The sequence below is a fragment of the Mytilus galloprovincialis genome, chromosome 1 (genome assembly GCF_965363235.1).
Source record: "Mytilus galloprovincialis chromosome 1, xbMytGall1.hap1.1, whole genome shotgun sequence".
In the NCBI taxonomy this organism is placed as follows: domain Eukaryota; kingdom Metazoa; phylum Mollusca; class Bivalvia; order Mytilida; family Mytilidae; genus Mytilus; species Mytilus galloprovincialis.
The window spans coordinates 11,143,072-11,155,721 of record NC_134838.1 but is presented as its reverse complement, the minus strand read 5'-3'; the positions used below and the strand labels follow the sequence as shown (position 1 = coordinate 11,155,721).

At 29.9% G+C, this 12,650-nt stretch overlaps 1 protein-coding gene across 1 annotated transcript in view; it reads right to left on the bottom strand.

The window, feature by feature from the left end:
• The window catches only part of LOC143061858 (uncharacterized), a 74,177-nt gene that overhangs the window by 9,864 nt on the left and 51,663 nt on the right, over positions 1-12,650 (bottom strand). The window contains exons 34-48 of the mRNA XM_076233781.1: positions 10,686-10,972; positions 9,596-10,156; positions 8,825-8,915; positions 7,658-7,929; positions 7,106-7,181; positions 6,416-6,690; positions 5,985-6,054; positions 5,346-5,602; positions 4,838-4,898; positions 4,209-4,465; positions 3,706-3,775; positions 2,314-2,546; positions 1,981-2,038; positions 1,065-1,339; positions 625-709 (exon numbers count right to left, since the gene is read on the bottom strand). Coding sequence (XP_076089896.1) covers positions 625-709; positions 1,065-1,339; positions 1,981-2,038; positions 2,314-2,546; positions 3,706-3,775; positions 4,209-4,465; positions 4,838-4,898; positions 5,346-5,602; positions 5,985-6,054; positions 6,416-6,690; positions 7,106-7,181; positions 7,658-7,929; positions 8,825-8,915; positions 9,596-10,156; positions 10,686-10,972 — 2,928 coding nt within the window. The remainder of the gene's footprint in view (positions 1-624; positions 710-1,064; positions 1,340-1,980; positions 2,039-2,313; positions 2,547-3,705; positions 3,776-4,208; positions 4,466-4,837; positions 4,899-5,345; positions 5,603-5,984; positions 6,055-6,415; positions 6,691-7,105; positions 7,182-7,657; positions 7,930-8,824; positions 8,916-9,595; positions 10,157-10,685; positions 10,973-12,650) is intronic.

Below are 12,650 nucleotides of genomic sequence, written 5' to 3'. Positions count from 1 at the left end.
GTTTAGTATGACGTCCATTATCACTGTACTATTATGCATATTTTAGGGGCCAGCTGAAGGACACCTACGGGTGCGGGAATTCTCGCTACATTGAAGACCCATTGGTTGCCTTCGGCTGTTGTTTGCTCTATGGTCGGGTGGTTGTCGCTTTGACATATTCACCATTTCCTTTCTCAATTTTATCAGTATTGAAATCTTGAATAGAATCATTATGTATATCACACCTAAGTTAGTACATACACTACTTGTTTTTATTTAGTTATGTAAAATGCAGTTACAATTAATACTTAATAGGTAAAATCCTTTCAAAAACTGTTTCAAAGGGTCATTCACTTAAAACACTTTTAACTAACAAGCACCAAAATCAGTTTTTTTTTTCTTTCTTTTTTTTCTTTTACTCTATAACAAACATTTAAAATTAACATGTATGGGAAAAACTAACACACATGTATGATCAAATTGTCCTTACCATTTAGTTTTACTCTATCTCACCTAAACATTGTATATCTATATCTACTGATGGAAGTAAATTTCCCATAAAAAAAAAGCAAACTCAATGAGTGGTTTTTCAACATTGAAACAACAGTTGGATGATAATAATTTTGTAAAAATGTCATAATTTACCTGTAGGATTTTTGAATTGTTTCTTCTTGCTTCAAAACTGTAACATGTTTTACCTTTATACCTGGAATATAATAGAATGACCCCTCTTATTGATAAGAATTCAGTTGTCCACTCTTATCGATAAGAATTCAGTTGGCCACTCTTATTAATTAGAATTTAATAAGATTCTATGTTCAATCTTAACATCAATATCAAAGTTATCTTATTGTTAATGTAAAAATCCAGTTTTACTGATTCATGCTGAATCAGGTGTCTATAAACTTGGATATTCAAATTGAAAACCTAAATATTGACAAGTTATTATTGTTCTGCCATAACACATTTAATTTGTAAACCAGAAAACTATTAAGATATTGCAAAAAACTTCCAATGAATGATAGTTTCTTGAGATTTCTTCTTTGTATCAAACAAAGATATCTCTACAAATACCAAACTATTACCTATTTTTTTCTTCCATAACACAAGAAGCTTATCTTGCACTTTATTGAAATCAGAGTCTGCAACTCTCTGAGCAAAATGTATGCTCAACAAATTATCATATTCAAAAACAGCCTCTGTTGTGGATTTGACTAATTTCCCATAAAGCATATTACTTCCTCTTCTGGTTACGTTTAAGTGTGTTTGTAAAGTGCTACTTTTAACACTATCTTCTTGAACTGGACTCACTGCTGTATTGTTGGCTGTAATTCTATACCATAATCTCCACGATGATAATCTAAAAATAATTAACATGTAAAAGTTCAAAGTTAAGCAACATTTAACTCCAGTATAAGTTTAAATTCTGCCCTGAAAAAGAGGCTGGTGAAACATAAAAGAGTGTTTTTATGACAAGAAATGGTGACATATGTATAATGGAGATTTGTAAAAAAAAATTATGAGGTTTGAAGTTTCAAATTCCACATTTTTTCAGCTGAAAAAAAAACATGTCTGCAGTTAGAGAATAACAATCTTCAGATGTTAAGTGTAAACATATGCATATTTGACTAGATCTTACAGGCTGCCATAAACTTTTTTTTCTTGTTTTTTTTATTCCATTTGCTGAGACCCCTGTCTGTCATATCTTAGTATTTTTTGGCAAAGTGTTTCCAATATCAAGATTTTATGACACTAGAAACATTGTAAAATGGTTTTCTATAAGCACCAAGAAGAATGGACTATGAAAAACAAAATTCTGTATCAGAAAATTACCAAAAAACATCAGAAATTAATGAATCATTATAGATATTCACCAACTTAATGTCCTTGGGAATTTTAAAGCCAATTTTGAAGAACATGGAACATTTTATCTATTGGGAATGGTGGTGAATTTCTATCTCTAATGTATCTTCCCATTTAAGACTAACTTGCATTACATACCTGGAACTTGAAACCATTTCTTCTTGATGAACAATTACTGTTTTAGTTTGTTTCAAATCTGAAATGTATAGTGTATAGATATGATAAGTTTCGTTGAATTTGTAAGAAACCCATGAATAAAAATTTTGAATGAAGTGCACATTTTCTAAATGAATGAATGCAGACTTTGGTCAAAACAACAAAATCAAGTATCAACAAAAAAGACAATTCTCTATGAATCTTTGAAATGAGTACCCATGAAAATGAATGAAACCACAGTACATGAATAATAAAGATCTGCAGATCATAATTACTTTCCCTTCAACTTGACTGACTATTTGTGGAATCACTTACCTGTTCTAAACGCTGCCCAAGCTGCCTTTAGTCCTATTTCCATATTGACAATATCTGTTTTGAGTACTGGTAATGTAAAATCTACATGGAAAAGACTTTTGTAGCTGTATAATCCTGGTCCAGGAGATATTCTACCTGGGACCTTAATGTCTTGTTCTGGTACCTGGTCAGGATGAATTGCTTTTCCATCAACAGTAAGATAATAGCTTAATTTGCTTACTTTCTTCTTAGACCTTGAAATATTCAATACATTAAACTTTTAATGAAAAAAAAAAGAGCTCCCAAGCAATTTCATCGTACAAACAAATGTTAAAATTTGATACAAGTATTTTCTGCAACATGTACCATTTCTGTTGAAGGAAATAACACACCAAAAATCCAAACTCGATTTCCAAGATTTTGTCTAAAGCCATCTTTATACTTATATTTTATATTTTTATTGGAAAAAAAAGTAGGTATTAAAGTTTACTTATACAACTTGCCAACTCACATTTGTACTGCACCATAACAGTAAAGACAAGTCACATTTGTAATGCACCATAACAGAAAAGACAAGTCACATTTGTAATGCGCCATTACAGAAAAGACAAGTCACATTTGTAATGCACCATTACAGAAAAGACAACTCACATTTGTAATGCGCCATACCAGAAAAGACAAGTCACATTTGTAATGCGCCATAACAGTAAAGACAAGTCACATTTGTTATGCGCCATAACAGAAAAGACAAGTCACATTTGTAATGCACCATAACAGAAAAGACGAGTCACATTTGTAATGCACCATAACAGAAAAGACAAGTCACATTTGTAATGCACCATAACAGATAGGACAAGTCACATTTGTAATGCGCCATAACAGAAAAGACAAGTCACATTTGTAATGCACCATAACAGAAAAGACAAGTCACATTTGTAATGCGCCATAACAGAAAAGACAAGTCACATTTGTAATGCGCAATAACAGAAAAGACAAGTCACATTTGTAATGCACCATAACAAAAAAGACGAGTCACATTTGTAATGCACCATAACAGAAAAGACAAGTCACATTTGTAATGCGCCATAACAGAAAAGACAAGTCACATTTGTAATGCACCATAAGGGACAACATCAAAAGTTCAATGAAGGATAAAAAACTTTGTTCATCTAGTTTTTTCACCGACTCTCCTACCCCTCTCTTAACTTTATTTGGGAAAAATTGATTGACCAATAAGGATATATGTAAAATTGATGTCAATTTATACAAAACTTGCAGCAATTTGACACCCCACCCCTAAACTATTTGAATTAAATTTTTTATCCTTCATTGATTTTTTGATGTCGTCCCTAACAGTAAAGACCAGTGACATAAGTAATGGGCCATAACAGTAAAATGAAATGTACTACTTACATTGATTTGTACAAATACCAATCCTGACTTCCAATCGTGACACTAACATTCGACTTGGAATCAATAAAAACTGAAAATAATAAAATATTTTTGAAAATATTGATGCCAAATGAGATCAATTTCACGAAGTAAAAACATTTAGATATTTAACAGGTATTGTTTGTTGGATTTAATATCTATTTTACATCAGCATATCTGTCCATCATAAATCTACTTTATAATTCATTTACACAGTTTTAATTTTGTAACACCCATGTTAACTTTTAATTCTCTGCTAAGTTATGCTACAAGATTTGAATGATTGATTGACTGATTGTTGGCTAAATGGTTGATATCTGTTAGTTTTTAAAATATTTTTTTGTCAGTCAGTTTTTATAATAACCATTTTCTATCATTTTATTGTATGTATTGTTTGAATTTTCTACAAAAGCAATACAGAGAATTTAAGGTATAAAGTTCTATAAATCGAAAACATTTAACATGGCCCTATGATATCCACTGACCTTTTTCCTTCCATGTCTTTTTGATCTCATTTATGACTGAGGTAACTTCAGTTCTTTTGATGGCTCTGCTGAGGTACATAGAGAAAGCAGTATCTAATCTCTTGTAGCTTGTCACTGTATTTACTGTATATTTGTCATTGTTAACACCATTAAAATTAATCATAGATTGTATCTTTGTTGTATTCAAGTCCTTAGTCTCTCTAGAATCAACATAAGTTTTTTCTTTCTTGACAAATATGCTTAACATGTTGTATTTCCTGCAAATAACATATTTCCATATAAAAAGATTGAGGAGATTATATACTGCACTTAGATGATATATATAAACGCGATATATTCAGTATGATCAGTCCAAATTATAAGAAAAACAAGAATATGTATTCAAAGGAATTCATTTGCTGAAAATATGAATCTTAACATCAAGTTAATGTGACTACAACTTTATGACAAGCTACCTTTATGACAAGCTACCTTTATACTAAACTTTTAACCTGATATGGAATAAAAGACTGGAAAACTTAATGTTCACCAATACCAAAGGTGATGGTAAAAAAATAGAATTATAAAAATGAATGTCATTTAAAAGATTTATATCTTTGATAAACTTATAATATCCCATATTCACTTACTTGTTCCCACTTAAAACTTGTGTCTGTTCAGGAATATCTACATGTACAACTGTTTTATTATCTGAAATAAAAAGTCAATCACAAATAACCTAGACTGAAAAAGGTTAGAGATGCAATTCTCACATGGAGCTGACTTCCTGTTTGTTCCTGGTGTTTATTTGTTCTGTTGGGTTTCTGTTTCATTTGAGTACAATATTCAGTAAAGCAGACCTTGTAGTAATCATGTGTTTAGTAATACATACATATCTATCTATAAAACAGCCTTTGAATTAAAATTTTAACTTATGTAGTATCAATCAACAAAGTTAGTATTGAAGTTACTTCTAAACAGCATTTTTTCTACTACTAAGTTTTGTCACCTGTCAATTTAAGAAAGAACATTAAGTATCATCAAGTTTAATACTGTTTATCTTAAGATTTTTAAATTATTTTTTTTATTCGTAAAATTAGAATCCTGTTTACTAAAAGAAGTTGTTAAAAGATAAAATAAGAGAACACAAATTCTAACCAATGTTATTTGTAGACTTCCACCATTTCACAAGAACAGATTTCATTTTGTCTCTGTCTTTTGTTCTAACTTCTCTATTTATAAAGATCTTGTATCCCATTTTGCTATCAACAACATTAGTCGGTTGAAGAATGGTGTAGCTATGACCACTGGCATCAGTCAAGTTCAAATGAAGGTCAGTTAACATAGATGTCACTGAAGGGTCAACTAGAGAGCCATCTTTTTTCAAATAATAATCAACTTTCCAAACTGTCTTCCTGCAAATGTAAAAATATCCTTAAATGTTATAGTATGTCCATTTTGGAAAAAATAAAACTTTTTTTAAATAAACTGCAAATTTGATATAATAATTTGAAATGAATCTAGGAAAGTTTTTATTTTGAATGGTAGATTATCTGGTGCTGTTGCTACAGAATTTTGCTGTGGATGGTAGAACATTTTAAAGTGTATGGATGAACATTTTAGTGTAGATGGAAAAGCATTTTAATGTTGATGGTAGAAATTCTGGTAGTCACAGCTGTTAAGAAAGCCTTTAATGTCAACAACTGATTGGCAACCAGATCTGTCAATGGATCAAATGTGTTTACATTTTGACAAGGGTTACACAAGTGGACAGTATTTTTTTTATTTCAAACTTACTTTGTTGCTATGTCTATGTACTTGGTATATCTGTTAACTGTAACTTCTGTGTTGTTATATGTTAAGGAACCTGTGGAATAATTACAAATATCAAATGTAAGTCATTTTTTTCATCATGTAAAAATGGAAATTCAAATTACAACAAATACAATAAACTTTTTCAAAAAATAAAAATCAAATATAATAGAAAATGTGGTATGATTGTTCATGAGAAATTTTCCACAACAGACAAAATAACACAGAAATAAACAGCTATAGGTCAATGTACTGTCTTCAGAAATGAGAAATGCCTATACAGCATCGTCACCTATAAAAGGCCCCTAATCACAAATGTAAAACAATTCAAAAGAGAAAGTTGAATATATCTAAAATATTTATATTATGATTGACAAAGCTAGATAATTGTGTTTTATAGCATATCAAAAGAGTACCTTTCATTTTCTTTATCCAAGATGATTTAATGTTTTGTTCAAATTTTGTTTTCTGTTTATATCCCATCTCTTTAGATAGATAAAATGAGAAAGCCAATTTTGCTCTGATTAATTCTGATTCTGTTACATTGGCAACGACATACTGTTCCTTTCTTAGATTGACAATGCCCTTGACCTTTTGTTTTAAAATGTCAAGGTCAATTCCAGTATGTGTCATGGACTCCACCACTGTGTGGTTCTTTTTAAGGAAATACATTACTCTCCAATAAGATTTTCTGTAAATAAATTACATGCAAATATATGAATTAATAATATCATCTCTTATACTTATTAAATAAATCTATACTCATATCTTAAAGCTATAGAAACAGGCAAATGATTAAAAAGGTATAATAACTATTAAAGCTAACATTTTATTTGTCATAACTTGCAAAATGTACTTTTAAGTATGTGTAGATTAATATTTACAAGTGTGTGTAGTTTAATATATACTATCAACACATATTGTATATAATTGGTTAATTAATGTCCTATCAATCCTCAAACAATATGAAAGTTGTAAGAAAACTTATTTTTCAATGTTAGTAAAGACAAGATCTGTCAGTTTTATTGCATAGACCTTTGTATTTTGATATTGGAACTTGTTCATATTTTCATTATTTTCTTTAACTCCAGCTAATAAATACCTACCCATTCTTATCAACAAATTCTTCAATGTTTTCTTTCGATATATTGGCTATGGAAAGACAACCACATAAGGAATATTCTGAAAAAATAAAATAGCCTAAATATGTGTTTATCAGCAATTAGTATATTTTTTGGTCGATCTTAATATATGCCAAGATTATGGACATGACTAGATACTTGAAAATATTTGGCAATGACTTCACAAATCAGTGCAGCAATGTTGCCTGTTCATGACCATCCAATCAATTCATTAATTACATGCATGAGACTTCATTTATACAACCGAAAAAAAAATAATCACGTTTTGTACACAAGTAGTTTTGTTAACCAATTCATATTCATTTCATATTCAGTCCAAATCATTAACTTTAATAAATGCTGGCAATGCTGGAAATGGAATGCTATATTCACCAGTCTTATGCAAGACAACTTTCTTATCAATTGCACTTTTCATTGATTTCTGACACAACCTGTTATGAATTTATAAGATGCTTTGAATGAACACAATTTTTTATTAATTTACAAGATTGTTCCGATCAAAGATATATATCGTACCTTTACTAGTTGAGTTCCAAGTTTCTAACAGTGCTGTCTGTATAGCTGTGAGAGATGTTTCTGACACTTTACCAGTGAAGAAGACAGAAAACCTATTTCTGTAGTTATATATCATGGATCTATCGGTCTTAACAATCTGGTATTTTTGTCCACGTGGTCCAGTGATGTTTAACCTGGATATCAACTGGTTAATGTCTAGACCAGGCACAGAAGTAGCTGGCACAAACTGACCATTCACTTTTACAAAATATACAAGTTTCCATACTCTTTCCCTGTAAAAGTCACATAAGTCAATATTAACATGAAACATAAATACCTGACCAATGATAAAGCTTTTGGTTGATATATTAGTCTAATAGAATCATATAGCAGCTTACAAACTTTTCCTCAATTGTACTTATAACTTTCCCATGTTTGTTTTTCAATATATTTTTGTATGTAAAATAGTACAATAAGTTAAACCAACGTACAGTAAGCTACCATCATCTACTCAATATTATAAATTCTGATCATATTATTTTGCATCTCCAGACATCCCAACAATCAATCTTGTTTCTTGTCCATTGATCACCTACTACAACTAATTTATGAATTTTATATAGAATTACTTAAAGTAAAATGTTGAAAGAAAAGCAGCACAATTTTAACTTTTTTTTTTTCTTTGTTATGTTGACAATGCTGAGTTGATATAAAAATATATATTTGAAGTACTGCAAATTTCATACTGTATATTTTCATGGATACCGTTTGCTTTTGGCCCTTTCTAGACTACTTTCAATCAATTGTTTTTAAGATTTTCTAATTTTCTTGCTGAATTTATATACTAAGATCCAAGTTTTACATATTCAAGACGATTTCAATTCATTTTTTTACTCATGAAAGGGGTGAAAATAAATGGCTCACAAAAATAAGTTGTTTTGCAGCATTAGTCATGTGTTTTTCATAGAGAAAACACCACTATAAAGGAAGGAACATGAATAGAAATGCATTGCGAAATAGTGTAATAAATAAGGATATAGCTTGTTTCCGAATCCTATTATTATTGTGTATTTTGTATGATGATATATTTGTATTGATGATGAATAAATATGTTTAAACTAATAAATAAGGAGCATAATATTACTGAAAATTATATTTATGAAAAAGTAATATACATATTTTTCATACCCTGTAGATGTAATATATTCTTCCTGCCTTTTAACTTCTACTGATACATTTGTAACTGTTTGTTCTGTGACAGTCTTGTTTACCACAAATACTAAAAAAAAAAAAAATTCAATATTTATGATAGAGTTGTTTTTATTAATATTAAAAGTATTTTATGTAATATAAAAAATCTATTATATTTACTTATACCCTAAGGTGTTTATTTTTTTAATGACAGAACAAATAACAGTAGGTCAGGGAACACAGTTATCGTCCTTTGATTTTTGTCCATGAATAAAGTCCCTAGTATGGACAGTGTGTTACTTGCCATTTTTTTTTATACCCCTTCCTAATTTATTTCTCCATGTTTTATGTCTCAAATAGCAAGAAGGGGAACGAAATTACACTAAAGAATTTGGGTTATGAATTTTAAAGTAAAGCGTATTTAGCTCAAGCTGTAAAAGGTTAAAATTAGCATTTTAAAAGCTGTCAAAACACTTTAAGACCCCCTTAGCATAATATTGTCCATATTTTGAGTTTGAGCTTATGAAGTTTTCTATAACTTAGATATAATTTGTCCCAAAAGTAGTACAAAACACTGTGAAATATCATTGAGAAAGAGCAGGTGGGATTTTTTAAATTTTCATTTATTGTCTAAAAGAATTGCACTACAAAATAACTGTGTTCTCAGACCAGTATAAACACAAGATAACAAAAATATTCAAATTGTAGAAAGCACCACAAATATTCCTTTACAAAGTGATCATATTTTTATAATACTAAAATTCTTACCTTTACAAGTAGTTGCTTTTAGCTTTGCCTGTATGGTATCCAGGGCATCAAAACCGTCCACAGTGAATACATTGTCGTTATCAGAGGCGATAACCTTCAACTCATTATCTTGAATTCCTTTACCAATACCAATAGCAAACACCTGAATGCCAGCATGATAAAGTTTGCTTGCCTCCAATTTTGTTTTATTAAAATCCCTTGATTTGCCGTCAGTCATGACTATAACGACATTAGCTGCATTGTCCCGATCACCAGCAGATTTTGTAAATGAATGATTTCCAACATATTGCAATGCAACATCAGTGAAGGTTTTGCCACCACTATATGAAATGTTCTTTATTGCTGCCAGTAAATCACCTTTCACTAAGTATTTATTCATGTTAAACTTATTTTTAATAACATTAGAGAAAGTGGTTACACCAATCTGAGTATTGTCAGGTCCAATTGTAAAAGATTCTGCGAAGCTTGCTACAAAATCTTTTTGTTTCTTAAAATTTGGACTTCCAACACTTCCTGATGCATCTAAAAGAAACTGTATATCTGCTGGAACCTCATTACAAACTGAAACAAATACAATATCATTCGTTAATATTTCAGTCAATAGCTAATTGTGATACTGTGATTTCAATGTTATTTGTTGTATACAAGTTTTCATTGCTTAACCACAAATTGAAATGTTTATCAAACAAAAATTACTTGAATTAAATATAAAGGTTGAAAAACCACAACAGCATTACAGAAGGTGTGCACAGCGATAAATTTCTTTATTTCAAGGATTAGTGTTTTATATTTTTATAGTCCATGATTCTGATTGTCCTTAAAGATAAAACATGAGTTGAAATTCCTCAACACTGCAAGTTTAAATATATCTCACATTTTCCTAACTTCTATGCCATTTGCTCTGGTGGAGATTGTCTCAATTGCAATCATATCAATTCTCCTTATCTTTATAAAGTATGAATATGTCATCCATATTAAAGTTTATATAGTAACTTTGCATTATTTAGAAATCTTATCATAAAATGAATTTTTTCTAAATCTGCACAAGTTTTAAAAAGTCAATGGATACAAAATAGGTTTTTAAAATCACCTGTGTTTTCTTCAATTAGATGTAATTTTTCTTCCACCATTTGTTTCAGGAGTAAACTCATTTTCTTGGTAGCCTCTGATCCAAATCTATGATTGACGAACACAGAAGACGTCCATTTATATGGTAAGAATGACTTGTCAACCTGATCTACTTTGTTTAACACTCTATATATCCCTCTAGGTCCTGTGATACCATGGAATATTGTAGTGTTTAATCTGACAGCTGTCCTGGAATCTACCACTTTTCCTTCTTTCTTCACAAAGTAAACTAATCTCCACACAGAATGGCTGCAAAGATAACACAATATTTTATGTCACTTTATCAGGGAAATATTGAAAAACATAAAAAAAAAATCAAACATTTTCTTCAAACGCTATTTCTTGACCCTGAAGAATCTTCTCTGCTAGTTTTGTAACATTCCAGGAGAATCGGATGCCTTAAAAAATAAATCACAGACTGATGCCAACCAGGGAATATAGGATTGATATGTCTTGCTTCCATGACTTTAGTCAGAGGCATGACAAATAAGCAGAGAATATATTGAAGATCCAGTCAAGAATAGGGTTTCTAATACTTCTCCCTTCCAGGCATGGGGTAATCGTAATCAGCTGTAATCGATTACATTTTGCAGTGTAATCCTATGTAATCAGTAATCATGCCATTTCTGATTACAAGTAATCGTAATGTAATCTATTACATGGCAAAAAACAGGTGTAATCATGATTACTTTTAGATTACTTAAAGATTACATTCATAAGATTACTAGATGATTACAAATCTTGTATAAATATGAAAATACTTTTTGATAGACAAGATGAAAATAAGAAAATGTAAAGCTTGAATGAAAAATCATGAAACTAGTAATCACAATGATGGGACCTTGTTTAATGTGATCATCTATATAACAAATTTGCATAACCAAGTGTTTTATTTTGTTTTAACAGTTTACAAAAAGAAATTTACTGTCCAATATTTCTTTGTGAAATTGAGCTCTTATGATACATGAATATGCCTTGAAAGCATTTGTTTTCCTTGATTGAAAACTTCTGATATTAACTCCAATTTCATATTAGTTTACCCAATATTTTTACATAAATACATTGAAATTCAAATGCAGAAAACATTTAGTTCCTATTTGATTTTGATGGTCGGCATAAATATATATAAGCCCACTTAATTCAGAATGGAAGTTAACACCAGGTTTCATTTATTGACAAAATTGAATGAATTTTATTTTCCATAAATTCGTGTATAATATGTACTTTCTTATTTTTATTCTTTATTAACTTTATTAGCCTTAAGGCTCACCAGTATACACAAGTACATTTTGTACATGTACAGTGTATATGTTCCAGACCATATGAGTATTTGGACCGTACGCGTATGGTCCGGACCATATACGCGTATGGTCCAGTACGAGCTAACCATACATGTCATCATATGGGTTAAATTTAAACAAACGTTTATCACAATCTCTTTTTTTTAGTTTTACAAATTGTTATTATTACAATTAGATGGATTAAATGAACAAACGAACAATTGAAATTAAATAGTTTTTTAATTGTATATCTGAATCCTATATATTTTGGGACTCTCACCCAAGGTGACGCTTGCTTCCACAAGTAACGTAAATTGTGTTACATTTAAATGTTTGCAGTTTATGCATTTTCCTTTGCATTTACATTTTTTGGTAAAGTTGCTAAATATTCGAAAACGGTTGTTCTCTCACATTATGTTTACTTCCGATATCTTCAATTTCAGTGATCTTATTCAATTCATGTTAACTATTACTGATCGACATACTTTATACAAGAGATTAACAGATTTAAATAGCGTGAATCTGTTAAATAGTTGAAATATAAAGTTTTTATTTCAATTACAATTGCACTTTTTTATAACAATTTGAGAGTTACGTTATGTTGATCTGTTATGTGCATTTGTATTTAATAAACTTCACCAACTTCT